Source organism: Hippocampus comes, unplaced genomic scaffold, assembly GCF_001891065.2.
Source record: "Hippocampus comes isolate QL1 unplaced genomic scaffold, H_comes_QL1_v1.1 scaffold147, whole genome shotgun sequence".
NCBI classification, from domain to species: domain Eukaryota; kingdom Metazoa; phylum Chordata; class Actinopteri; order Syngnathiformes; family Syngnathidae; genus Hippocampus; species Hippocampus comes.
In genome coordinates, this window is record NW_017805009.1 from 284,322 (window position 1) to 312,015 (window position 27,694).

General features: G+C 40.9%; 2 protein-coding genes across 2 annotated transcripts in view; both read left to right on the forward strand.

The window, feature by feature from the left end:
- The first annotated feature begins 358 nt into the window (after positions 1-358).
- On the forward strand, positions 359-13,319 carry elmod3 (ELMO/CED-12 domain containing 3). The gene is made up of 13 exons (XM_019862743.1): positions 359-449; positions 2,556-3,267; positions 3,748-3,819; positions 3,915-3,989; positions 4,362-4,431; positions 4,685-4,747; positions 4,867-4,955; positions 6,524-6,647; positions 6,728-6,850; positions 6,949-7,079; positions 7,686-7,762; positions 7,871-7,998; positions 9,806-13,319. Exons 2-13 carry the CDS (start codon positions 3,232-3,234, stop codon positions 10,057-10,059), a joined length of 1,242 nt encoding a protein of 413 aa, XP_019718302.1. The 5' UTR covers positions 359-449; positions 2,556-3,231; the 3' UTR covers positions 10,060-13,319.
- Positions 13,320-17,203: 3,884 nt separating this feature from the next.
- aebp1b (AE binding protein 1b) overlaps positions 17,204-27,694 on the forward strand; it is a 16,557-nt gene continuing 6,066 nt past the window's right edge. Inside the window, exons 1-13 of the mRNA XM_019861138.1 lie at positions 17,204-17,563; positions 19,422-19,601; positions 19,681-19,743; positions 20,211-20,786; positions 22,398-22,472; positions 23,061-23,126; positions 23,353-23,436; positions 25,451-25,522; positions 25,634-25,743; positions 26,254-26,393; positions 26,482-26,566; positions 26,661-26,805; positions 26,873-26,961. Of these exons, the coding sequence (XP_019716697.1) occupies positions 17,359-17,563; positions 19,422-19,601; positions 19,681-19,743; positions 20,211-20,786; positions 22,398-22,472; positions 23,061-23,126; positions 23,353-23,436; positions 25,451-25,522; positions 25,634-25,743; positions 26,254-26,393; positions 26,482-26,566; positions 26,661-26,805; positions 26,873-26,961 (1,890 nt within the window). The 5' untranslated portion in view covers positions 17,204-17,358. The remainder of the gene's footprint in view (positions 17,564-19,421; positions 19,602-19,680; positions 19,744-20,210; positions 20,787-22,397; positions 22,473-23,060; positions 23,127-23,352; positions 23,437-25,450; positions 25,523-25,633; positions 25,744-26,253; positions 26,394-26,481; positions 26,567-26,660; positions 26,806-26,872; positions 26,962-27,694) is intronic.

A 27,694-nucleotide genomic window follows, 5' to 3' on the forward strand; every position in this document is an offset into this window, starting at 1 on the left:
TGAATGCTTTTCTGTAAGGTACCGTAAATGCAACTTCTGTATTTTTTGATATACAGTATTAGATAGGATAGATGCATGATGCTATCATATATTAAACAATAGCCACCCCGCAGGCACAAATATGAAAGTATGGCTCCTATTTGCATTCATTTGACAAAATGTGTTAAAATGATGGAAATATGAATGCTATCATATATCTATTATGAATATTATCGGATATGTATTTAACTGCTTCGGGGATGGGAAATGTTATGAAAATTATGATGTATGTACATAAGATAATGTGTGCAAAGAAACACGCCATGAATACCTTTGAGCCAGAGAAAAATGACGTAATGAATTAAGATCGCGGCAGAAAACGACAATTCCCAGTATGCATTTGCACTACAGTGTCCGCTGGACGGGGGAAGGGAAGCTGAGATTGGAGGGAGAAACAATCAGAAACTGAGGTACTTTTAAATTCTTCTTATCACACAATACGTTCAGGCAGGAGGGCATCGCGTTAAATTGCTGTGTTGTTTGAAGTGGTCCCCAAGCAAAATGCGTTTGAGTTGCATACGTTTTTGGACTCGGACTTCATCCTCGTTACAGTTGAATAGAGCTACAGTTAGCCCGTTAGTTAGCGCTGACAGCTGCCTTTTCTTGCGAGAACGAGCCGCTGTCAGCCACGCAACTGGACATATTTTTCATGACATGGTGTCCCTCTTCCGTGCACTGCGAAAATAGACGGCCCTTTTCGGAGACATTGCTTTAATTGCATTCGTTGTTTGAGCAGAAGCCGTACCTGCGTCTTTGTGCCTGCGGGGTTGCTAGCTGACATATTGCTATATTGCTGGTTGCTAGCTGCCCTGACAGCTCCTGTACTGTGGTGACGTTACAGCTATCTATTTAGGATTGCCAAAAAAAGTTATTCTATTTTTTTTCAATCACTTAAGCAAATTTACAAGTTAATCAGACATATTCAGAATGGCATTTTGCTATGTATTCTTCATTTTGATTTTTTTTAGCAGTTATGTTGTGAGTACAGTACTCTGTCCAGTTTTGGATTATTAGTGGAAACTTTTACGGACGGAATTGAAATATGAGTACTGAAATTAATCTTGCTTTTTATGCGTATGTATCATACTGCATTTTCATTGCTTTTCATTGGTTGCAATGCCTCCTCAGTACTTCTCAATTATTTCATGCTGTCAGTTATTTTGTGACCAGCCAGAAGAAACTCTGCGCCACGAAAATAAATGGAATCATTATCTGTAAAATTGTTGTAAGTGCATAAAATGGTATCCTTATTCACAGCAAAGAAAACGAACAAGAAAAAAGGGAGAGATCAACTAACAACAAAGAATACATTTATTAACCTTGTTTTTTTAGTCTCTCTCTCTCTCTCTCTCTCTCTCTCTCTCTCTCTCTCTGCATTTCTTTTTTTTGTTAATTATTTTACCGTGGTGTCTCCTGAGGGGTTGTTTCACAGTGATTCATATCACCTAAAAAAAACCTGCACACACTTCTGTGGATGTGTAATTACACTTTTTATTCTATCTATCTATCTATCTATCTATCTATCTAACTCATGGCTTTTTATTGTTTAGAATTTTATCTGTGGTTTTATTGCTCTTTTTTGATTGTAAATTGTCCTTGGGTATTTTGAAAGGCGCTTATAAATAAAATGTATATATAGTGTATATGTTGGCTGGGGTCAAACGCGCTCCCCGTGGCATCATTCCATACCTAACTATTTGCGAAAGACAGAGTTCTACACATGAGTATGTAGTCTCGTGCTGTAGGGCTGGGCAAAACTTCAGTTCAAATTTTGTTTTTAAATTGACAGATGGGGCGGGTCATTCAGAGATGGGGTTTTTCTCCATTGTGAGACAAATAAAGGTTTTCTTATCTTTAAAAAAATAAAAGGTCAATAATAAAGTACTGTATTACGTTTTTTATTTGGTATATTGTTTGTAGTTCAGTTAACTACAATGAACCAATTGCTCTGGTGAACAGCAAATTTTATTCAGAGATGGCTTTATTTGTTCCGAAAAGTATTTTTGATGCTGATTTTAAAAAATGTCTATTTTAGAGCGCCCCATGTTCTTGAGATATTGTCATATTTTATTTTTAAATTTGACCTATTAAAAGCTTGCACAATAATTTATGGCTACAATGTGTCAGAAAAGAATTCCTTATTGCTGAACCTAACCCTTTATGTGTAAATACTACTATATGGCACATTATTATTAATTACTAAAGTAAAAAAAGACAAGTGATGACGACTGACAGGGGCCCTTGAAAATTGGATTGTCAATTTGCAGGATTGAAGTGGTGGGGCCAGAGTGATAAAGGGTCTTTTTTTTTTCATAGGGCCCCAAATCCTCGGTGGACATTTAACTGTGTTGCAAAATTGATTATAGAAGTGATGAATTCAATTTGCTTTGAATTTTCCAGGACACATGTTTGGCAAATCTAAGCCTATTAGTTTTTCTCACCTTTTTTGCATTGAGTATATTTAATATCTTGTGTTTGAGAGCTTTGTGATTAATTTGTTTAACTTCACATTGCAGATTGTCATGCAGATGACACCTCCTCCAAAAGATTGTTGCCAAAAAGAAGACAACTCATGATCCACATCTGGACATTTGCCCTTTTTATTGTTTCACATGAGGCTGAAGATCACTCAGTCAATTAAAGTGTGCCGCTATCTCCGCTGCACTTATTGGATTTGTCTTGAGAGCCAAAGTAATGAAGTGTCTGTTATGAGGAAAGCTCAAGCCTGAAGAGCAATGTCATTATCCAGCTTCTGGGCACCTCTGATGGCGATGAGGAGCGAAGCAACTGGCCAAGCAGATCTGTGGAGGGGAGGAAGGAGGGAGGTTTCCGGGAAACGTGCCATTTCCTCTCGGCGCTAGACTGATATCTGCACATTCCTCTCCGTGTGCGCACTCAAGGTTAGACTATAGGAGGAGGCTGCCACTTGAACCAACGCTCATCACGGTTCAGACGGAAAACCAGAGATGTGCGCTATCTGGACTTCTGTAACCAGCTTGGTGGAGTCTTAACTTGTCACAGTGGACATTTCCATCCATATGAAGCATAAATCCTGGCAATCACTCCACATGTGCACTCAAGAAATCATGGTTGTCTTTGTAGCAACTTGTCAGCCCAACTCAGTCCAGGATTTCAGAATCCTTTAGAGGCTACAATCGGGAAGACCCTTGCCAGCTCACAAATTCATATGCAATGGAAGAAGACACTGATGTCACTTTCCACATTGAGGTAATACATATGGCCTTCTACACACGTCATCATTTTAATTTGGGCGATTAGAACAAAGTCGAGACTGCTCTGTCTTAGTGCTTCCTTGTGTTTAGAACCACAAATTATGGAGTCATGTTCTCCTCCTGCTCTGAGCTGTTAATTAATTAAGAGCGTGTTTGTTTATAGCAGTTCACCCACATGTTTAAGACCTAAGGTCAACAGCGCTCTCCACTGCTTTAGCTGTAATCTCTGCTCTCGCTCGCTTGCCATGTTACCATGGCGGCAGCTGACAGAGCACTTCTCTTATCCTCAGCTTGGTTTCTCTCCGTAAGCTTCCTTCGTTTGCCCGTGGCCTCCAGTCTCGTGCATATGACTTTTTTGTTTTAATCATGTATGGGCTTCTCAATGAGTTAAACAAGATTTCTGTTTTCTCTGCGTATTTTTGTGTGTACATCTCTTAACCATCTGCTGCATGGGGCGCCCTCTTCCTACTTTTAGGGCCAAAATGGTTTGTCTCTTGAATGTAAATCATCAGAGGAGACCACCAATGGACACTCGAACCAAAAGCCTGTGAGTACAATTCCATAATCCCTTCCATTGTGTTCACCTCCTTGGATTCAAGATTTCCTGCTTCCTCTAAAACTACGGAAAAATTATCTTTCTAGGTTATGAATGGATTGATTATCAGTCAGAATGTCAAAGACCACACCAACAGTTGTGCCCCCCTCACATCCCTGCCGGTAATTACCGCCGCTAAGGAGTTTATTTTCTCATCCATGAAGTACAGATTTTTTTTCTGTATTTTGCGACATGGCGAGTACAGTCGAGTGGGGGAGTGGGGAACGATGAACCGCGTTTAAGTGGGTTATGCACAACTGCAGATTCAACTTCCAAGTTTCTGTATGTCATTTGCATACTTTTTGGTCAAACTGCAAAAGGCATGACTTAGTTTTCAAAGTTGCCGAGTGCACTAAATATTTTGATAGGGACTTTGCAATGCTACTGATAATATTTCGTTTTAATTATTATTATTTTTTAAATTTTCATTAATCAAATAACCGGTCTTCATGACAAGACTTACACTAAGTTGATTGTGTTTAACTTGTGTCCAGATTTCAGCGCTGAAGCAGAATGGTCTGCTGCAGACTCTTGCAGCAGGAGGGGACCGGACTCAACCTCCAGGTAACACACTCTCACATGAACTCACTTTGGTCTCTCATTCTATTCCTACTGGAATTGAGGAATAATGTGTGGTAGACACTGGGCCGCTGCTGTGCAGATAGAAACGTCCTCCGGTTGTTCTCTGGGTGCTGCAGGCGTCTGAACGACGCAGCACCCCAGATAGGAAAGATGGTCGTTTGAATGAGGGATGTGAACCAAACTATCCAGTGAAAGACCGTGTTTTCTAAACTTGGCTTTGTGTTTTCCTCCACAGAGGCAAATGTGGAGTTGGAAAAGGCCAGACAGGAGTGGGAGGCTCTGGAAAACATCCAACCAGGTCAAAATTGTCAAACAATTTCACCTGTTTGCATCAACACGATTGTCGTCAGGAATTTGCCAAGCTAAATTTGATTTCTTCTTTGGTCATTTTATTTTTTATTTTTTTTAATCTGCCAGCTCTCACCGAGGACTCGAACCCTACGCCACTCATATCTTTCAATGAAGCTCTTCAGTACTTCCAGACGACAGATCTCGGAGACTTGATTGTAAGCATTTATGATTGAAATTCTTAGATTTTGTCCTCCACCTCAAATTTAAAATATCATGTTTTCGGACTATACAGTCCCCTCCAAAAATATTGGAACGGAAAGGCCTTTCTTTGGGTTTAAGATCAAAAGATGAATATGAGACAGTTCAGAATCAACCCAATTTCTCAGCACTTTTTGTCTCAAATCACCCACGGTGAGCAAAAATTAGTCGCAAGCTGGCTGACTTGCCCAAAGTGCAATGAGTGCCTCAAGCACTGATGAAGGCGACGGCTACTACAAGTCCCAAGGACTAATGTGAATTGCCCAACGCATTGACCATCGACACTTCCTATGTACGTCGCAGTAATGTGATTTAATTCGGTGCAAAGACAGGCTCACACACGAGTGATGCCATGCCTCCAACGTCCCACAAGGAGTGAGCAGAGGGAAAACTAAAGCCTTGGGTTCCAGCGGCCACTCTGTTAATCATGATGTGTTATGGGCATAACAAGTTAGCGTTCAGTTTTTTACGTTAACATTTTCCACCTCTGCCTTTTGCCTCAAACAGCCACATATACTGTATTGGCCCGAATATAAGACGGCCCTGATTATAAGACGACCCCCTCTTTTTCAAGACACAAGTTTGAAAAAAGACTTTTTGAACACCATTAATTTTTATACAGAAAATAATTACAGTAGATCTGAAACAAATGATTATAACAATATATTTGAGAGAAAAGGCATGTTATTTTGCCTCATTCAAATCTTAATATCTGATCATTTAAATATCTAAAATAAGTGCAATCACATTCGTAAATGAATGGCTTCTGGTTTTTGAAATGTAAATTACATCATAACTTCTCAGCTGCCGGTTAACTTGGCCGATCTTCGACATACTTTTCTCCAGATTGTCGCTACGTTTCTCCATTTTCTGTTATCTCTTCTGTTATTTTCTCCTCTTTTCTTTCTTACCGCTATTTTTATTTTTATTCTCCGTGACAGGGGTTCACTTTGGCCTGGGGAGTCAAGTTCAACATTCGCTTCAATGATATCTGGCGCCATCTAGCGTCGTGAATGTGTATATTGTCTAGACCCCGAATATAAGACGGCCCCCACTTTTTCAGTCTTATTTCAATGGAAAAAACACAGTTTTAAATTCGAGCCAATACGGTAGTTTTGCGTTTGTGTTTGATTGAGGCGCGAAAGGCAAAGAGTGATACAAATCTAGTTATTTTGAGCCTGGTAAATATTCCTCTCTTATTGAAAGCGTACAATTTTTTTGTGTAACCTCACCCGTTCGAGTGCTTGGTCATGCCATGGAGCATCTGTATGCCTTTTTATACTGGAACAGTTTTTTATTAACAATGTGGCATTTTTATTGATGTACTCCCTCTAGTTATTTATATTGTCATGGATATTTATTGGCAGAAAGAGTTTGAGAGGGGACAGACAGAGAAAAGACGACACAGCCCCCCCCCCCCCGACCCCCACCCAAAAAAAAAGTAAAACATGGGTATTTAGTTTAAAATATATCAGGTCAGAGAGTTGAATGTTGTTTCTTGTTTTGTCTCCACACCAATTTTCAGAAGAACATCCAGCCAACTATTCGCAGGACAGGTCTCGCTGCCATCACACACTTCCTTTTTGGGCCACCTCGACTGCACAGGGAGCTGACGGAGGAGCGGGATCTCGTCTTTGCCATCGCGCAATGTGAGCAGTTGTTCGCCATGCCTGTTTTCGCAGTCACATGTGGGTTTATTTAAATGCTGACGTTTGCATGTTTTCCTTAGGCCACGTGGACAACAGCCAGATAGTCCACATGCGCGTTCTCCAGAGCATTTATAAAAAGCTCATTGGCTGCAGGCTGGACTGTCCTCGTTATGGGTCACACTGGGAAAACATTGGCTTTCAGGGTAAGATGCTCAAACTTTGCACTCTATTAAACATGCAGTACACGAAGTGACTTTTTCTCAAGATTTGAATGTAAAATACTGTATATTTTGCTTTTTAGGTATGGACCCAGCTACTGACCTGCGTGGCACTGGTTTCCTGGGTCTAATGCACACTTTGTACTTTGTGATGGACCCAGAGACTCTGCCTTTGGCTCGAGACATCTACAAGTTGTCCCAACACCCTACGCTGGTATTATTAGCTCATAAGAGGATACCTCAATAACTTGTTATTGGTTGTTTCAGATGTACTGTATGTTTGATGGACACTGAGAGTTGTATTCTCATTCTTAGAGGTGGGATAATGACTTTCCCCCCAAAATTGGGGACATGTCTACCACTACAACCATAAATGTGCCCTTAAAATGATATCTTTTGGAAAAAGTCAATCAAAATTATCAATTTATTTGCCGAGTTTATGCATTTATGCTTGCTTGGTTTTTATTTATTTATTTATGTATTTATTTTCATCAAAACACTGATTCTGCTTTGTATATTCACATTCTGTTTATTACCATACTTCAACGTGGGATAAAAAAGACCCCTTTTGAGGAATGAATAACAATAACTCAAAGGGTCATTAAAAGTCATTTACAAGTAACTACTCTCTAAATTGGATTAAATCATTTGCATGTTTAAATTGTATTAATTTTCCGTCTTGTGGGATACATTGTGGTCGTCTCAGTCCGTATTTCTAGTTTTTGCAAAGGGTGATTTTGGATACCGCGATTGCACTGGATTGAATTCAATTTTATGTTTACTATGTATTGTAATGTTATTGTGCACTATGTATTTTCAGAACTTTCCTTTCAGTGTGATGTCAATCAACATGACCCGCATCGCCCTGCAGGTGCTCAGAGAGGAGGCCTTGTCCAAGTCAGTCTATTTTATTTATTTAATTTTTTTTTTCTTCTCTCTTCATCACACACTTGCATAGTGCATGAGTCATTCAAAAACATTCTTCTCTGCCCTTGGCCTCACTAGGGAGTGCAATCGTCGCCAGCAAGTTGTTGGCGTGTTGAATGAATTTTACGTGGCCACATATCTGCACCTGTACCAACTGTGGAAGACGCAACAGAAAACCATTGCTGACTCCGGCTATGTGATCAAAGGTAAAGATGAGGTTACCTGCATTCTTATATACTGTGTGTTTATAGCATTCTTCAAAGTTGGAGGACAACAACCATGGTAAAATCACAGAATGCTTTACGAACCCCTCCATGCTACTGCACCACGTATGTCTAGACCAGTAATTCCCAAACAGCGTGCCGCGGTGGGGAATTATCCAACTTTACTTAATAGTTCTGAAAACTATTTATTTATTGCGAATAATGTCTTACTGTAATGACAGGCACAACAATTAACTGCTCTTTCACTAAAGGCCAGAAGCTACAATTAGCTTTTGCTCCATTATTGCCTTCAGCACAATAGATGATAGACCTTATGTTCAACTAAACAGACCCAGATTTTACAAGTATGAACATTTGTTAGTATATTGAGACAAGATGTTCTGTATTCTCTGTACACAGCATATTGTCACTGTCCTGCGTTTCGGATATCCTATTTAAAGTGAAAATATTTCAGAAAGGACAAAAATGAACGTATTTTTCACAGGACAACTACGGTACACTTTTTGTGATTTTAGTTTGGTGCGATGTGAAATGTTTTCAATGTTAAAGGTGCCTCCCTTGGCTCATTAAAGATTGGTAAACGATGGTCTTGACAGCAGCATTTTTTTATTGAGTCCATATCACATTAATCTGCCTTTTACACTTCCTCATTTCACCCCCGTTAAATCTGAGATTTTCCACTGAACTTCATATTCATCATATTAAGTACATGTTAAGCTATTAGGAATGCTTCACATAATACGACATTTAAAAGAAGTTAGACAGTGAAAGAGATTTATAAGCAAATTAAAAAAATTGCTTACTGAAAGTGTGCACAGTATAAGGACAAGATTCTCAAAAGCATAATTTAAAAATACTTTGAAAGACCTTAATCACAGGTATGGGAAAAGAGCAATTTTTAACCTACATTTAAAAGCATTTGCACCTTTTTGGAATGTTTTGAATCTTTATTTGTTTATATTATTCACGGAGTACAAAGGATCCCAACACATTAGGGTACCATATTAAGTACAGACAAAAAAAAAAAGCTTGCGTTGGATTTTGGGGGGCTGTATTTACTGTATATGCACGTGGATGTTATTGAAAGGATTTTACAGTAAATGAGCAACGTACAAGCAAAGAAATGATGGTTGTGTGACATTTTCATGATTACTGAGTGATTCTGACAAGGATAGTGAAAGAGCTTTATAGCTGTACTTACCTACATTTGAGTTTTCATACAGAAGCATCTGTTGAGCACTGATGCTGGGTAGTATAATTAAATGGTTAATTTTGGTGTACTGTATTTGGTTAGCTGGCACGTTGGTCGACTGGTTAACACGTTGGCCTCACAGTGCAGAGGTGCAGGGGTCGATTCCGGCTCCGGCCTTGCTGCGTGGAGTTTGCATGTTCTCCCCGTGCCTGCGTGGGTTTACTCCCACATTCCAAAAAACATGCATGGCAGGCTGATTGATCACTCCAAATTGTCCCTAGGTGTGAGTGTGAGTGCGGATGGTTGTTCGTCAATGTGTGCCCTGCGATTGGCTGACAACCAGTTCAAGGTGTCCCCCGCCTACTGCCCGAAGACAGCTGGGATAGGCTCCGGCACACCCGCGACCCTTGTGAGGATAAGCGGATTATAAAATGGATGGATGGATGTATTACAGTATATTGCCAGCTATTGGCATGACATGTACGGGACTTCAACCTTATCCAGAATTTGTACCTGACAGCAAGAGAGAGCGTTATCACAAGACATGGCATGGGACTATAGAGACACTTAATCTTGATGTATTTTCTAACCCTTCAGAAGTGGAGCTGTTCGCCAAAAAGAACCCAAAGCAGATGCTTCGCCGACTAGAAGTCTTCCTGAAAGAGAGACGGGCGGGTGGAGTCCCCCGTGGGACTTCTTCGCCAGACCCGCAGGCCCAGCAGCCTTCTCCCAGCCTGGAGGAACAAGCAGCCAAATCGGCCAGCGGACAGGGAAGCAAGGCGAAGGAGATGCACTTCACAGGGGTGTGTGAGTTACCAACTGACATGGAGGGTGACGCCAGACTCATCTAAGCTTGTGTGTGTGTGGGCATCTGTCTGCGTGTGTCTCTTACGGAGAGATCAATGAAAGAACACACTATCCCCTGCTATCATGTCCCCCAATCCTCTGATGTTAGGGCCCTGCACTTTGCAAACATTTTTTTTTTTGTGCTGGTGTTGTTTTTGTGGTTGGTCAGAGCTCCATTGTTTCAGTTATTTATTTGAACACAGAACAGTCAAACAAATGGAGTTGGTGCAGGCTGTCATAAAACAAGACTGTCAACATTTGCACTTTCCTTTTAAACTTGATTGGTCAAATGAAATTTCAAGTAAATCGTCGTGGTCAAAACTCCACCCATGTGGACTTTGTTCTTCTCAGCCCGGTTATGTTGCCGTTACAGGTGGCCTGAGGCTCACTCTTGTTCAACTGACTAGCCAAGTGCAATGCAGCGGAGGGGCACCACCATCGGACATATTATCAATGCTCTTCACACTGTTAGAAGCAGCAGCACAACACTTGACCAGGTCACATGCAGTAACCTTTGAGCAGGGAGCAAGTTCCATGTTGGCTTGCCATGAAGTTTTGACCCCTTTAGATTCCCTATTAGTAGGTTGAAGATGTATCAACAAATGTAAAAAAATATATATATAAAAACGGATGCCCCAATCCAGACTGGGATCAAACTGAAGAGACACTGTTGGTGTTAATCAATTGGTCCAAAGGTTCATTCATTTGATTAATATATTATTGACCAAAAATTAAAATAAAAAATGTTTTAGTTGCTTCAATTTAATTTTTTTTTCTTTTTTCAGAAATAACAATAATAAGGATTTTAACAGAACATAGGGAAATCCTACACACATTATCAGCCTTTCATAAAAGTTTGATAAGGCTTAAGATGAAGGTCTATTATAAGCTTTGTGGACATTCCGTGAGTAAGTGCGATTGTATATATTTTTTTTCTGGTTAGATTTGTATGAGTGGTAAAATGACTGAGCTGATGTTGAGGGCTGCCTCCCCCAGATATAGTACAGTATGCAATTCCAGCTCACACTATGATAATCAAAGTGTCAGTGCTGTGTGACCATAGACATTTCAGACTTTTCAGGGCTTGTGTGTTTGTGCAAGTGAACATCCTCGTGTGTGTGCGTGTGTATGTGTGTGTGTGCGCGTGCTTTTTTTGGGGGGGGGGTGAGAATGTAACTCCAACTTAGTGAAGACATTTAAAGAAAAAGTGATGACTTTTTGCTTCGTTGTCACCACTTAAAGGGCAGAGTTTGAGTTGTCTGGTTTAGCTCTTTGTCAGGCAACCCAAATGTCAATAAGTTAGCGATTGAAAGTGTGCATGTGTGATTGTGTGTCTTGTTTGACGGGAACTGACTACAGATGGGGTGCTTTCCAATGCACACAATAAGCCAGCTTTACTAAGTACTTGACCCATCCCTCTGCAAACATGGTACTTTTGTCTTTTTAAGATGGTACTTGGAAGGAACATGAAGAGAAATCCGATTGGACAAAGAAAAACAAACATTGCTGGCCAAGAATGGGTTAAGGCTCCTCGGCGAAGCTGGTTCGTGCTTTGTGCTCCTGTGAAACTGTCTCCCATGTTTATAGTCTCAATCTGTAGCATGTTCAGGTAGCACTACTGCTAGCATCCTATCTATAGCCTCCTCCCTCGTGAAGCTTGTTGATGTCACGTTGACGTTGGTCTGTCATGTCAGTGGGTGCGCGGACCTTTATTACTATAGCACATTCATATTTCATGAACCCCTTCGTAGAAACACTTTAGGCAGCGAAGCTTGTGGAGACTTGCTTGACATGTAAATGAGCTCAACTTTGTCTTCTAAGAAGGTAACAGTTAAAATGGTGCCTACATCCCATAGAATCTTGTAAGATCATGTGCTCGCCTCCTGGTTTTTTGTTTTTGTTTTTTTTTTTTTTTTTTTGGCTTACAGCCTCAGTGCCACAGTAGAGCTGTGTTCTTGCAAGGCAGTAGACGGTTAGCTGACCTCAGTCGGCCCATCGAGCCGTTTCCATTTTTCATTTCCTTACGAACACGATGACACAGTTAGGCCAATGGTTTGCAGGCGTCGTGCGACTGACGAGGAACTTTGCACTGTTGTAGATAAAACTGTGTGACGTATGCAAAAGGGGCCACCTTCAGGAGCCATAACGTTCATTTGCGGCCACCTCATCAAGTCAGGTCACCTGAACCCTCCCGCCTCCTCATCCCAAACATTGCACCACACTGATCCCGCGCTTGGTTTTCTTCATTTTGAAGCTGAGGAGCAGTACAGTGTATGTAAATCAGGAAGTTTGTACATAGAGAATTAATGATTGTAAGATGTATGATTGTCTGTAGGGCATTATACTAAAATACATTGCTTACCTCAAGAATTTAAGACAAATCTCTCCTTTCTCTCTCACTCTGTCCTGATATTTGTTAGGCCTCTCAGTACATGTTTTGATGTTTGCTTGTACTTTGGCCTTCTCTTTCCCCAACTGGACTCGTTATATAATGTAAAGGATGTTAAACAGCTCAAGCACGACATACTCGTGGCAAACTAGAAGAAGCAGGTCCATGTTATGTGTGTACTATTTAAAAAGACATTATCACTATATAGGCCCATAGCCGTCTGCAAATTAAAAGCACTTTCTACTAAACTTTGATTTGGTTTCTCTCAGCCATGTTGGAATGAGCCAGTTTTCTTGTGGCTTCGCTGATGGTGGAGTATCATTTGTTGTGATTTAAGTGTTCGGTGTGAGGCAAACACTGAGAAACGATCCAGTCTTTGGGGTTACAAACTGCTCAGCCAGCGTATGATTGTAAAGCTCTGGTCATTAAACTGCGTATGCTTTCAAGTATCCAGACAATGCGAATTCATCTTCTCGTTTCCAGCCAAACCTTGCTCATCAGCAGATGTCCCAGAATTTATATTTGGCTTTTGAACTCTCCTCGTGTTGCATGACTCTTACCAAGAGAGAAAAGAGAAACAAACGGGTTTTACCAGGATGCCATACGCACCAAGAGGTGCCATCTGAAGTTCTGATTGCGATCCAGCAGTGGCTCGGCAAATACAATCACATCTCTACAACACCCCTACGCTTTATACTCTTTGAAGGTGTTTTGCTGTCACGGTCTTTGTCATGTCCCTCTGAGCATTTTATGACTGTACCTTGATTGTAGATGCCCTATTTTATACTGAGCGTTATTTCAGAATACAGTATGTGCTGTTGTACATTAAATGTATTGTATGGAGAAAACTAAATAAACGCTGTTGAAAACTAAAGACTATCGCCATCCTGTGTAATTTGTTTTGTACATGGTGTTTTACACTATGGCACTGATTTGAATGAGCAAATATTGTAAATCCAATTGTTCTTGGTTCTGACTCAGCATATTTTTAGAAGAGGTGAGCAAGATTTTTTGGAAAAACTATATCTTGAGCCATTGAACGGTACCTAGAATATACAGTATGCGATTTAAGTACTGCTTCTCCACTTGAGCTCGATACCTTGTTCGTGTGATGTGTAATCCCAATAAAGTAGAATCTGAGGCTTTCTTGATGTGCTCCAGTTTAACCACTAGAGGGTGCTATTTGCTACGAGCCCAACAAAATCGAATCGGGCTAAAAAAAAAACGGACTTGGTTGAGAGCAATTTAGGGCACAGCATAAGCCAAACAAACATAAAAAAATGCTTACAATTAATCAGCCGATGTTGATTTTTGACTGACACATCCACGCAAGTATTGCATCTAATTGTGTCACTGTTGTCAATGCGAACATTTATGAAAGTAGATGTTCTGGGATTGACTCAGACTTGGTGTTGTTCAATTTCTTCGTCTTTGTGATTCCAATTGCTTTCATATTGTTGTAATGAGCCTTACTGTGTTCTTTTTATATAAATGTGATAATTTCCCGACAAAGTTGGTTTATTGTGTCTCCCAAAGTCGTTCTAAGACTGCACTGAAGTTAGTGAAACAAAACATCTGAGTCTTGCCCACAGCCTGTTCAATTACAACAATATGTGCAGTGTTAAATTTTTAATATTCTCTTTAAATTTGATTTATTCTCTGACAGCGTCAATCAAAACTGTGGACACTCTACACTGAACAGATTTTTAAAAATTATACTTTGTGTGTAAGATTAAATGACATTAATTTATGCTTAATGATGTGGTTGTCAGTATGCTACGATCTATAGAGCTACTTATTAGTGTATTCATTTCAGTAAATTTTTTTAGACTTTCATGTAATGTACGTAAACTCTTGTTTTTTTTTTTTTTTTGAAAGAGACATTAGAGACATGTAGGCCACCCTCTTTGATTCTCGTTTTGACTATGGAGGCATTGACCATTGTAAATTCCCATGAGGCCATCATGCTGTTACACTGATACTATTTTGTTGTTTCAACACAATTTAAGGTCTCAATCTGAGTTCCAGCTTTGTCAGATCCTCACTGGGGAAACATTACTCAGACTCACTAAAGCAAGCCCTCAATAGTGCTTGTACTGCATTTTTTCACAACCCCAACCCCCCGTTTCAAAATAATATTTAGCAGCGTGTGCAAGGGGGATTTTGGTGCTCGGTCATGAAGTTAGTGTGCCTCCAAAGGAATCCGAGAGCTGTTTGCAACTACATCTGTGCTTAATCAGAGCCCAAAGCCAGATGACTGCGCTGTAGCCGACTTGCTGAATCACTGCACACACACCATGGAAAAAATATTTCAGGCATTTATCTCATCCCAGTCAAAATCATATCCATAGCCTATTCTTAATGCAGCTATTTATATGCTATGATTTCACTCCTTGCATGTCTTTTTCCAACCTTGGGTCCGTGTGTGTGTGTGTGTGTGTGTGTGTGTGTGTGTGTGTGTGTGTGTGTGTGTGTGTGTGTGTGTGTGATTTTGGAAGATAGAGCTCGATAAAATGTGACAATCTCATGGAGAGTATTAACACTTCAGGTATCTGTTGACATAAGTCTTTGTATCTAGCGGGAATGGGCAGAATATTACGGGCTGAAGATTTGTGAACCTGTTTGCCTGTTTCCATTTGCACCTTGTGAGCCTGCTGGATTGCTGCACTTTTCTCTCACTCATACACCCCTCCTCTCCCGTCTCCCTCCTACTCTCTCCCTGATGTCATTGTTTCCTGCCTGCTGGATGCTGACACGCCACTCGAGACCCCAAGCCTACAGCGCTATGACCGATCATGCACATGACCACCTCCATATATTAAAAGCTGAAATGGGACATCAGAACACTAATTTTGTTAGTCATTCAAGTTTTGTGAGATTTCTGTACTCATTCTGTTCTTTTTGTATGAGTCCATTCTCTTTGCGTGGCATACTCACATTTAAATGGTGGTCTATTGGAAGTTCTGGAAATCTTTACGCGAAAAGACTGTTTGATGGATGTGCTTTCGAGGTAATGAGAGGAGTAATTCAAGGAGTGTTCATGCCCACTTTACAATCCTTTGATGTTGACTTGAGTGGTATACATTATAGTTTTTCCTTTCATCGTGTGCCGCAGCTGGGTTGATTATCACATATATTGTTTTGCTCGGCTGCAGCAGAAGGCTTGCTATCTTTTGTAATCTGTTCCAATACTATATACACTGTATGCAGTATTCAAAACTCTGAAAAGTGAAGTATTAATTTACAGAGGAGACTGATTTGGAGCGAAAGGATGTTAAAAAAACATTTTTATTGACCACAGAAATATTATGGACAGCAATATTTGTTAACATATTTACTAAACAGTTTACAGCGACTCACTTCATGCACAGTTTGGCCTCTTTCCAAAAATAAAAATCTATCCAAGATAAATTGTGCAATATTCACGTCAGGCCTTTCTCTCTTAATATAGTGTCTTATTACTTTACTATTACTCTCTGTGGAGTGAATTACCGTAACGGAAACCAAGTTAGTATGTCTATATTCTGCGCGTTTCAAAGGCCTCCGCTTGACCTGACTGTATCTGCTTCATACTTTTCAGCCAAAGTCATAACCCCAACATACCTTATTATCTTTCTTTTGCTCCACTGCCATCACAATGTCGGATGGTATAAACATCGTGTTTTTGTGCATTTGGCTGTGTTTGTGTCTCAATTGTTTAATCAAGCACAGCTGTTAAACACTCAAAAGTCAAGCTGGAATCATTTCGAAGTACTGGAATACTTTCTGAGTTAACATTCATTGGCGGACACTTCTATTTTCTTTGTATTTTTTTCTTGTTGGAAGGCATGAGAACATGGTCCCTTCACGTGATAAGAAATCGATAGTCTTTTAAATGTGAGTTTAACAACAAAAGAACATTATGTGCTGTCGATCAGGGGTCAGGCGCTTCCGTGTTCACTTCCGACAACATGCCGGTAAGTTCCAAGGAATTTTATTCATTGAGAATAGCCACATACAGTGAAAGGTCGACTCCTGCCGAGCATGACAGAATTTACATGATTATAAGAAGGAGGGCAAAGAAAGCATCACCTTTTCAAATGTTCTAATCCCGTGTTGGGCTCAAACAACTCTGAAGTGCTGAAAGAGCTGACATGATCTCTTGGGTGGGAAGTAGTGACAGAGACCAGACTTCGATTCCCAACTGCAGAGGACAAGTCATTCGTGTCTGTTTTCATTTACTAAAAATCCCCGCTCTGATGTTTGGTACTTTATGGTTTTATGAAAACACACACACTCACACACGATCCCTATCGTCCCACTAATGTTTCTCCCCCCCTGCCTCCTCCCCCATCCTTTTGTGGAATTCAATGACCTGTGGGAGTCATTCATTTTTGCTTGTTGCAACTCTCCATAGTGGAGAACAAGAAGAAGCTCTTCCTGCCTCTTTCGGTGCAAAATGCAGGAGTGTGCACAGTTTGCTTTTACCTGCCTTCCCTCATCCTCTCCACCACACCTCCCGTGTGTGTGTGTGTGTGCGTGCGTGCGTGCGTGTGCGTGTGCGTGTGTGTGTGTGTGTGTGTGAGTGAGCCCTGCACCTGTTGTGACTCGTCCGGCAGGTGACAGCGACCCTCTTGCCTCTCGTTGTCTTTTCAGCTGACCTGAGCTGCAGGGCAGTTAGCAACAGAAGCTTTTCATTTGACCGAATGTCTGCTTTGCCGTCTATCTCTCTGGTGTCTTTGTTTAAGCCACCTCCTTCCCTCCCCTCTATCCCTACCCCCATCCCACTCCCGTTCCGTCGAGCCCAGTCTGAGTCTGTTTGACTCTGGGGCTCCACACAGGAAGCAAGGCTCAAATATAAAACTTCTGCTGGATAAAGGATAAAAGGAGCTCCGAAACAAATTAAAAGGATACTGCGATCGGAAGAGCTGCAGGCATGAGAAGCCAGACGGTGCTTCTGTCTGCGGCCCTGCTGGCCCTCTGCTGCCTGCTGACCCCCAGACAAGGGGAGAGCGCCGGGGGGATTGTGTCCCTGTTGCAGCGTGAACAAGACGAGCAAGAAGGGGATCTTCTTCAGGATGAGCCTCAAAGTGAGGCAGGCCAAGTGGAGAGCATCAACATTGAGGCCACAGTGGAGGCAGGTCAGTAACGTTCAGGACCGTGCACTTGGGGCAGTGACGACAGTGCCCTACCAGATCCAGCAGATGGCGTATTTCATTTCAATGTGTATTTTTTTTTTTTTTTTATTTCACTCATTCTCAATGTCAGTTGAATGTCAATCTGACTTTCCTCCGGTTTGCCATTCAAACCATCTAGTGGGTGTGGCTGACAGGCCAACTTTTTTTTTTTTTTTGCATTTCTTAAAAAGTGAACCATGGGAATTCTGCCAAGAAACAAGTCGACCAGCAAAAATATCAAAGTGAATATCATGAGCAATTATGCCGATCTATGTAGCCAGTCTCATAAACTTCGGACGTCTGTGTTGTATCACACATTGCTATTGAAAGAGAAACTAGATGAAATAAGAGCAAATGACATCGTCTTCATTTAAAAATGAACTGTTCTACAGATTCTAATGATGATCTTAGTTACATGCTGGTTAATTAGAAACACTTTGATGCACACAGACGACAAATAAAAGCCATGCATTCCACTGCTTCTATTGCTTTTACCCTGTATGTTTAAACACTCAGGATGTATGAGAAGACGAGAAGGGCCTCACGTGTAATACACATCAAGCCCAAGTAGCTGCGTAATGTCTCCCACAAATGGCTGTACCTTTCAGCGGGCAAGATGCCGCTGAGGTGCCGGTGATGTATTTATTGTTGAATCGGTGGGATTTGTGTGATTGAAACTGTGTGGCTCATGGAAAGAGGGTTTTTCCATGGAAATGTCTGAGAACAGCAGGCAGCCCCTGGCCTGAAGGAAATACGAAAGAACCTCTGCTGAGCTCTGAATTAGTTTAGCTGTCTAGAGTCTAAACCACTGTTTTGCCATCTTGATTGAGAGAAGGCAACTACTATTTCACAAATCTCACAGCACACCAACATATAGTGAAAAAGTGTACAGACATAACGGCGACCTCTCAATTTACTCTGCGACTGCAGTCATTTAATATTTCTGCCTGTCACTATCGACTGGATATACAAAGTCTACACACCCCTGTTCAAAAGCCAGGTTTTTCGAAGAGTGAGACCAAGATAAATAGTTTCCAAACTTTTTCCACCATTAATGTGACTTTTAAGCTACACAACTCAATTAGGGTGTGCACGCCCTCCTAAATTACGGAAATTAAGTAAAAAGTAAAACGAAATCTCCCCAATACGTGTGGGAAAATGCATTATGGTGCGATATAAAATAATGAGAGTAAAAGCCTACTACAAGCTGTAATTTATTTGCGGGTCAATCAAATGCATTTTACATGGTAGCAGGTGTGTGCTAACTCCCATTTAACATGAGTTTGAACATGATTGGTTGATTTGGAACACAAACACAACCCAGTGCGTGCACACTTGTTGAAGTCAGTTCTATCTTTTAACTTCCCCTCTTAAAGAGAGAGAGAGATTGAGGTCCCATTAATGGTAGAAAATGTTTTGAATGTTTCTAATTTCTATATCACAAAAATTGGGCATTTGAAGAGGGGTGTGTCGACTTTTTATTATTATTATCATGTTTCACCTAATTGTTGTCAAAATTGTTTACTTCCCACAGATAATATATCTTTGTTCATCTATCAATGGCCATATAATAACCATTATATCCACTTTTTGCTGCATTTTTGCCTGCTAGATCAGGCATAGTTGGCACAAATAAGTTGACAGGTGGCTTAAGCTAAGCCATCAGGTCGCTGTGACCTTTTCTCTTGGCTCTCTCTCATTTACATTTTCTTGTTGTGCTACCTGTTTTGTGTCTATGTGTAAAGAGAGCATTTGCAGGTGCTTCATTGAGACTCATGTTTATTGTTGGACAAATAATTTTTTGATGCGTTCCTATATTAAGGTAATTTTGGCAGAGTGAAAAGAGCACCGCAGGAGGGCAAAAAGAAGAAAAAGGACAAGAAAAAGAACAAAGAGCCCAAGGACCCCAAAGCCACCAAGAAACCCAAAAGTGAGAAGAAAGGGAGGAAGAAGGACAGACAAACAACAACGACAACTACGACTCTTCCACCCACCACAACAGGTCAAACTAGGAGCCAAGTTTGTACTTAGAAGCGTGTCAATGAGAGGTTGTTGACTTTGTGTCGATGTGCCGTCTTCAGCGATCCCAACCGAACCGCCCACAGAACCTGAGACTTACACCGACTACGTCTACCCTGATATTGGTCAGTTGCTCATTTAATCATCACCAACATGCTTAAATATTAGCGAAGTTGATTTCGGACTACAATATACACTAGCATAGGGCTAATTATAGGACTCTAAGGTAACCATTTGCACCTTTCCAGGATGAATAAGGTGCAGTATATTTTCAAACTGAAACATCTCATGTCAAGTTCCTGCGTTTGAGGCTACTGCTTAAGTGACACAAACCATTTTGCCCCTATTTGTACAATATCTGTGAGCTGTGTACTGTGAGGAAAGATTGCAAATACCTTATTTAATTCTGCAGTACAAAATATGAAAGGTCCCAAGTAGCACAACCACACACTTCAATCCAATAACGATATGCATAACAGGGAACTTTAATTGTTCGAATGAATAGAATCCATCAGCATTTTATTTAAAAAAGTGGCAGGCAATGAAGGTATCTCTAAGATCACTGAGTCTCTCTGTGTGTTTTCCCCGTCAGACAATGAATACTGGAAGCCAGAGGATGACTACTGGGAGGGTGATCCCACTCCATCCGGACCAGCGTCGGAGGTCACAGATATTCCATACGACTACTGGAAGCCAGAGGAGGAAGATTCAGTGGATCCGGTGACAGAAGATGATTTCGACTGGGACCCAGTGAAGAAAGAGCCATCACCCCCAGTGACGGACGCAGAAGAAGAATACTGGAAGCCAGAAGAAAAAGACCCATACACTCCGGTGACAGAAACAGATGAGACGTATTGGAAACCGGAAGAGAAAGACCCATCGCCCCCAGTTACAGACAATGAAGAAGAAGACTGGAAACTAGAGGAAAAAGACCCGTCACCTCCAGTGACGGACCCCGAAGAAGAATACTGGAAACCCGACGAGACAGACCCATACCCTCCAGTAACGGACATCGATGAAGACTACTGGAAACCTGACGGAACATATCCGTCGCCAACAGAGACCGATGACTATGAAATCTACTGGAAAGAGGAAGACCCAACACCCGCTGGCCCGGCGGTTGATAAGAAGACTGGGACAGACGACAGTGATTACTGGGATTCCACATGTATGTCTGCTGCTTTCTTTTTTCTTTATTTGTCACTTCCAAGGAATGTCCTGCGAGTGGCTGATTGTTCTGTGTGTGTGGACGGAGAGTGAGAAAATAGCGGAACAAAAAAACCTTCAAATTCAAATTCAGGTTAATGCCTCGGGCAGGTGAGGATTTGGCCTTGGGCCCCATTGCCCTAAATCCAAAATACTATTTTCTAGGGACCCTGTTAATCATGACCCGTAGAATCATCATGAAGTTTGACAAGTCTTCACACACTTTAGCAACTACTAACGATTAATGAATAGGTCTGAAGTCACGTATATTGGAGACTTGGGTGTGATATGAATGTGCAAGCTCATTGACTGCGGCTATAAAGACAAATCCAACAATTATAAGACCAATCGGTAGATTGAATTGCATGGACTTTCGGGGTGAAAGTGGACCCTGACCGTCTGCCAAACTATTTTCAGAGTCACTCAAACATGTTGCACATGCACGTGTATCCTGCTGGCGTGCACGGTGACAAGAAACGCCTTCAAGAGATGAATGTGAAAGGTCACTCCAGGTGTCAAACTCATCGCATGCATCATTCTTGACGGCCAGCCTCAAACTTGTAAAGAAGAGCATTTTTGAAAGAAACATTTTAAGTTGCGCAAAGAAAAAAAAAATTGGCTCATTTCTTTAATACCAGCGTGCATCAGTGGATAAAGTAAAAGCAAAAAAACCTTCTAGGCTCAGTCTACTGTGGTCTCAAGTTTGACAATAAGGGTCAAAAAAGTGTGCGTCTGGATGTCTGTGTGTGCGCGGGTATGTGTGATGCATGCATTATTATGCACTGTGTTAACTGATTGTTCTCTGATAAAGATGTGTACAACTTCAGGCCGTCATAGACAGTCATTTTCCATTCATATTCTTCTAAATATACAAAATGAATGGATATTCAAAGTATTACTGTACCATATTTGTATTGTTTTATCCACTAAGTGAAAACTCTTGAGCAATACTTTTTCCGCATATCAAGCTGAGCAGTTACTATCACCAAGTTTACTTTATAGTAACTCGAACATGCCAAAATATTTGGAATTTTTTTTTTTTTTACTCTATTAAATTCCTCACAGATTTAGAAAATCCATTTTCAGTTTTCCACATGTACTGTATGCGAAAGTCAATTAGGCATTGCAAATATGGTCTACAGCACAGGTGTCAAAGTCAAGGCCCGGGGGCCAGATCTGGCCCGACACCCATTTAATGTGGCCTGCGAAAGCAAATCAAACTTCCATGATGCTTGCTAAAATATGTCCCAAATTTTCAAATTCTCATATGTAATATATATGGGAGACATTGTAAGCATTTTCTTGTTGCCAAACACCTCATTACAGTAACTTAAACAACAGTTGAATAAACTGTTATTCTTGACTTCTTTATTTGATTTCAGTCATAATGGCCCTCCAAGTGAAATGTTAACTAAAATATGGCCCGCGACGAAAATGGGTTTAACACCCCGGTCAACAGTATCAGTTTAATTACATCGAAGACTATAGGAATGTACTTGTACAGTCAACTTGAAAACTCATGTAAGGCTTTTTGAGTTGATTGAATCTCTGATTTCGTCTTTTGTGGCTACAGTTGCAGTGCCAGAGAAAGTTCCACTCCCAGATGGTGAAGAAGTCAGCCCCGAGATAAAAGTAGAAACTCTCCCAGGTAGACGCTGTCACTCAAAAATGCCAGTGAGATGAAAGGACCACTCATCAATCAGGATGCTGACATTGTGATGCGCATTCAGGCGGAGGCTCTCACCTCTCGATTGACCGTGCAGATAGATTCAATATTGCCTCCATCTGTGTTGTCGGGATCGGGATGAAAGCTTGTGAGAAATAATGACTAATTCAGCACATGAGAATAACGTTAAAGTGAGTCTGTCCTACTTTTCAGACAGGAGGGGGTGGTTGCATGCCTCACAGACCAAACTTTCCAGAGTGGTGTGTGTGTGTGTGTTTGTGTGTGTGTGTGTGTGTGTGTGTGTGTGTGTGTGTGTGTGTGTGTGTGTGTGTGTGTGTGTGTGTGTGTGTGTGTGTGTGTGTTTTATTTTTCTCAAGCTTGAGGTCCAATCAAAACATACACTGTTGTCATTCCTGTAAATTTAAACAGATTCAATTTTTAAACAAGACAGTGTTTATCTTCATCCAAACAGATGTTGTGGTTGACCAGTTGAGACGTTTTATGAATCGCAGAATCAGTCATCCCATGAAATGCGAAACAACTTCATGTTTGCTCATCTTTTTTCTGTAGAAGAGACGACAAATACTCCACCCTTTGAGGACAATTGGTACGAGGAATACGACGAATATGGAATGAGTATGTGACACACACGTGTGCTAATCCAGCCACCCACTCACACATGCACAATGACTTTCCATGACCAAATGTTTCATATGAAGCACTGTCTGGACACTAACTTTCCAAATAACTCTTGGCTTAAATGGTACGACCTTTTTCTACAATTATAGAATCCCAATAGCATACACAGAGATTCGATGGTTCAATAAACGCCAATTATCCTCCATTTTGTCATTGTCTGCAGGGAAAAAGGAAGATGAAACTGATGATAAATGGATGGAGAAGGAAAGAGAGCGAGCGCAAAAAGAAAGGGAGAGGGAACAGAGAGGTAGGACTCCAAACTTGGAACTTCTTTTCTCTTTTTACTTTTCTTTGTTTATCAGCAACATACCAGATGACTTGACATATGGTCCTGTGCTTGCCAGAGTGAACATGGCCTGTGACCCAAGTGCAAAAGTAATAGATAACAGCGTCGTTCCCTCCCGTTGGATCACATTACCCGCATAAAAGAAGACAGATGTGATTTGCCACTATGCAAATTGACTTTTGCTTTTAACAGCAAACGTTCTCATCAATAGTTTGCCACATGACTTGAGTGCATTGAGCTCGGTGGGATGGCACGGCTAAACTATTGTTTGTTTCGTAATGAAAGCATCAAATTTATTTGAAGTCATTGCTTACTCGATGTTAAATGAATCTAGATATTGGGTGAGAGCAATTTTCCAAAACGGCTGCCAGCACTAACTACAATATTTTATGAGAGCTAACTTGAAAGTGGAAAAGGCTTTTATTAATATGTAGCACAATGGAACATGAGTGCTAAAGAAATTTGGACAGCATGTCATTCTCCTTCACATTCTGTCGACCTCGTCTTTGGCTTGTATTCTTTGGTTGCTCCTTAAAAAAAGAGAGGAAAAAACTTGCCGCATTACATTGTTGGACTTGTTATTTCCAGCATGCTGAATATACAGAATAAATGGAACACTGACCTTGTACTTTGAGGCAGGGAGCGATACGGAACGGACCACAGGACATCTCATTTCGTACGAAAGCCGTTGCCACTTTCAAATGCTTGCCACATGTTCGCATCGAGTTGGTGAACTGCCTGTCGGCAAACAGGATTTGATTCATTAATCGACCAAAACATTTCTTGATTCAATTAAAAATGTAACAGTCCTGGTCATCTTACTGTTCCTATTGTGACCTCATGAGACCAAGATGACACCTAACACTTGATCAGCAAGACCTCGCCATTTTTACCCTTCAGACAGGATTTGTGGTCACAGAGTGTCATCAGCGCATTGCAACGGATGTATAAAGAGACTGGAAGAGTCACAGAAAGGCATATATGTGAATGTGCTTGAAAATAAACCTGAAAAAATTTTCATGTTACCATTGAGCTCCTTCTCAGTAAGCAGCAAGTTGAGCAAAGCAAACAGAAACAATGGACAGTTTGACGTACATTCAAATAATTTGAAAGCGTCAAATTAAGTTCACCTGTAAAGTTTATACAGTAATCTATTTAAAGTTCATCTTGGAAGTTCACCAGTAAGTCAAATATCCCTAACTTTTCGTGAGCACTGTCTGTGCTGCACAGTAATTGTTGTCATTTTAAATGATCAAACGGCTCCTATGGCCACTAGTGGTTGGGAATGAATGACCCAATATCCATATATGTTTGACACACATCCATCAACACATCTACCAAATCTTGTGCTTTTATCACAAAATAAACATCTTTGTAATATATTGACCATCTCTAAAATTAGTCCATAAAAATAGTCATACATCATTTCCCCACTGGATATTTTACAGCTGTTTATGAGGCAATAGTTGCAAAATATTGAACACATTTTCAACGAAACAGAATATAAAAACAAAACATAGTGTGGCAATTCCTCACCACCAATAACAATACTAAACATACTTTGGATTGTCAAATGAATAGCTGGATAATAACTCCTTCAATACCAATGGAGAATGATTATCTTTGTAAAAGCAGAATTTTTAAGAATGTGAGAGTTATCTGCTGGAGACTCTTTTTAACACGCTGTTAAAATGAAATTATAAAATCATCAAAACCTGCAAATTCCCAGCGCAAGATCCAATTCTAATTTTTGTTTTAAAGGTGCACTTTGACCAGAGCAAAGGTTCCCCCCGCGCCCCTTTTTTTTAACTTGTCTCCTTTTCATCGGGACTTTTTGCACATTACTGATGTGAGTAATGTGCAAAAACAGTGATGATTCCCCCCTGATGAGTTCTTGGTTGAGTAAGCAGAGGGGTGATTTGGGACCAATGCTGCGGAATTTCTTTTTAAAGACTGTTTTTCTGACCTCTGCCAGAGAGAGCACAGAGACTGAAGGAGGCTGAGGAGCGAGCCAGGAACAGACCACGTGTCTACAAAGAACCAAAGAGTGAGTCAAATGTCGTCCACGGTCAGGGAAACATTGTGTGAGCTTTCTTTTTTTTCCACATACTGTATGACTATTCGTTCTATATGCATATGCTGTGTGTGTTTGTGTCAGAATGTCCTCCCCTGGGAATGGAGTCCCATCGGATCGAGCCAGATCAGCTTTCCGCCTCCTCGATGTCTCAGTATGATTTTGCACCTCAGAGGGCACGCCTCAACATGCAGGTACACATCAATCAGAGTGCGCAAACAGCTCAGACATCACTTACTTCCCACTCAAGTCTGGAAACACACTCTAGTCATCAGACCCATGCGACCAAATAATTAACTGCAGACTCCATGACAGTATTTATCTATTTATTTATTTATTTATTTATTTAACCAGACCATCTGAGGAGAGCTGAGCTGTCCATATGAGATGTTTTTTCACCCCCTCATGACATTTTGTTAGACTGATTCAAATGACATTTTCTACAGCTTTGGTTGCAAGAAAGACAGGAGGCCATAAGATTAGGTACACCTTCACAATGTTCAAAGCAATTCCAAAATACTGTATCACAGTATACAGCTTCTTGTTTCTCTGGAGGTGCCAGTCAAAATGACGAAGAGTGATTATATCACAGCAGAAGCATGACACCAGTGGGGAATTGATGTTTTGTGCAATTTTTAAGAAATGTTTAACGTATAACTCAACAAAGGCTTTCCAGCAATCTTGACTTGTCTCGCTGGCTCCAGGGCTCAGATGATGAAGATAACCCTCGAGGCGGAGCATGGTGCGCAAACTCAGAGGACAAAGTTCACTGGTTCGAAATTGACGCTCGGAGTGAGACTGAGTTCACGGGAGTCATAACTCAGGGTCGGAACTCGCAGAATGAGTGAGTCATTAAAACACATGTGAAAACAATTCCCATTCTCTTCCTTTGGGCCTCCTTGAAATTAGACATGCCCCTTGTGTCATTGCAGGAGTGACTTTGTGACGTCGTACTTCCTGGCTTTCAGCAATGACAGCAGGGAGTGGACAACCATCCATGATGGATATGCTGACTGGGTGAGTTCACCTAAAAGGATGTGACTTTCCCAAATCCTACCATCTTGTGTATCGTTCCACTTCTCAAATCCCATTTTCCCTTTTCTCTCTCCAGCTGTTTTTTGGAAATAGTGATACAGACACTCCAGTCTTGAACCAGCTGGCGGAGCCTGTAGTGGCCCGCTACATCAGAATAATGCCTCAGAGCTGGAATGGCACATTGTGTATGAGACTAGAGATTCTGGGCTGCCCATTGCCTGGTGAGCATAACACACATGTGTATACCAATTTGCGCTGTATTCATTTCATTCTCTTCCGCTCACACAGATCCAGATGTTGTCCAGTACAGGCAAAATGAAGTGACTCCAGTAGATTATCTGAAGTTCAAGCATCACAGCTACTCAGAAATGGTTGCAGTGAGTATCTCATTCAATTAAAGTAACTTTCAGACATATACCGTAATTATGTATTTTTCCCTACTAATTGAAACAGTTCGCAGTCTTAATAACATGTCAGGGACTTGCTTTCATTCAATCATCCCAGTGGATAAAGAATGTTTGCATAGTTTATATCCTACTTACAACACCGTAATTATTGTGTGGCTGAAATTAGCCTACTTTGGCAAGGCGGCTCCATATCACACAATGTAGCAAGAGTTCACCCCACTCCCATATACTGCCAGGTCAAGGACGAGCATGGCTTCCATTGCCATGATGACCAAGGGTGGAGCTAGGGCATTACACGAGGCAAGCGGCTACTACTCGGAAGTGGAGCTCAGAGCGGGGAAAAAAAGCAAGTGGCCATGAAAATATTAAAAGTGTTTTCACTCATGAAGGCAGCAATTTATACACCACACTTCTATTATCAATTAGTGTGTGCATGCAGTGGGCACATCACCAATTCGACAAGCAATCAAGTATGTGCTGGTTACCAGAGGCTCATGCTGTTGTGTTTTACAATAATACTGACTTTTTAAAATTTTTTTACAATTCTATATATTCTTGGGGATCAAGAAGCAAAGTGTGGAGAGTCTCTGTCGACAAAAGGAAGGTGTTGTTCAAACCCAGTCAACCTGATTCAAATCCCGACAAAATGTGTCCCCGCCCAAAAAAACGATTGTTAGAAAAAAATTATATATATATATATATA

What these genes read in the sequence shown, in the direction of transcription:
- elmod3 (XM_019862743.1), top strand. Translation starts at nt 3,232, where the DNA reads ATGGAAGAAGACACTGATGTCACTTTCCACATTGAG. An exon ending in CGTCTTTGCCATCGCGCAAT is followed by an intron (nt 6,648 to 6,727) that starts GTGAGCAGTTGT and finishes TGTTTTCCTTAG; the next exon opens with GCCACGTGGACAACAGCCAG. An exon ending in AGAGAGGAGGCCTTGTCCAA is followed by an intron (nt 7,763 to 7,870) that starts GTCAGTCTATTT and finishes TGGCCTCACTAG; the next exon opens with GGAGTGCAATCGTCGCCAGC.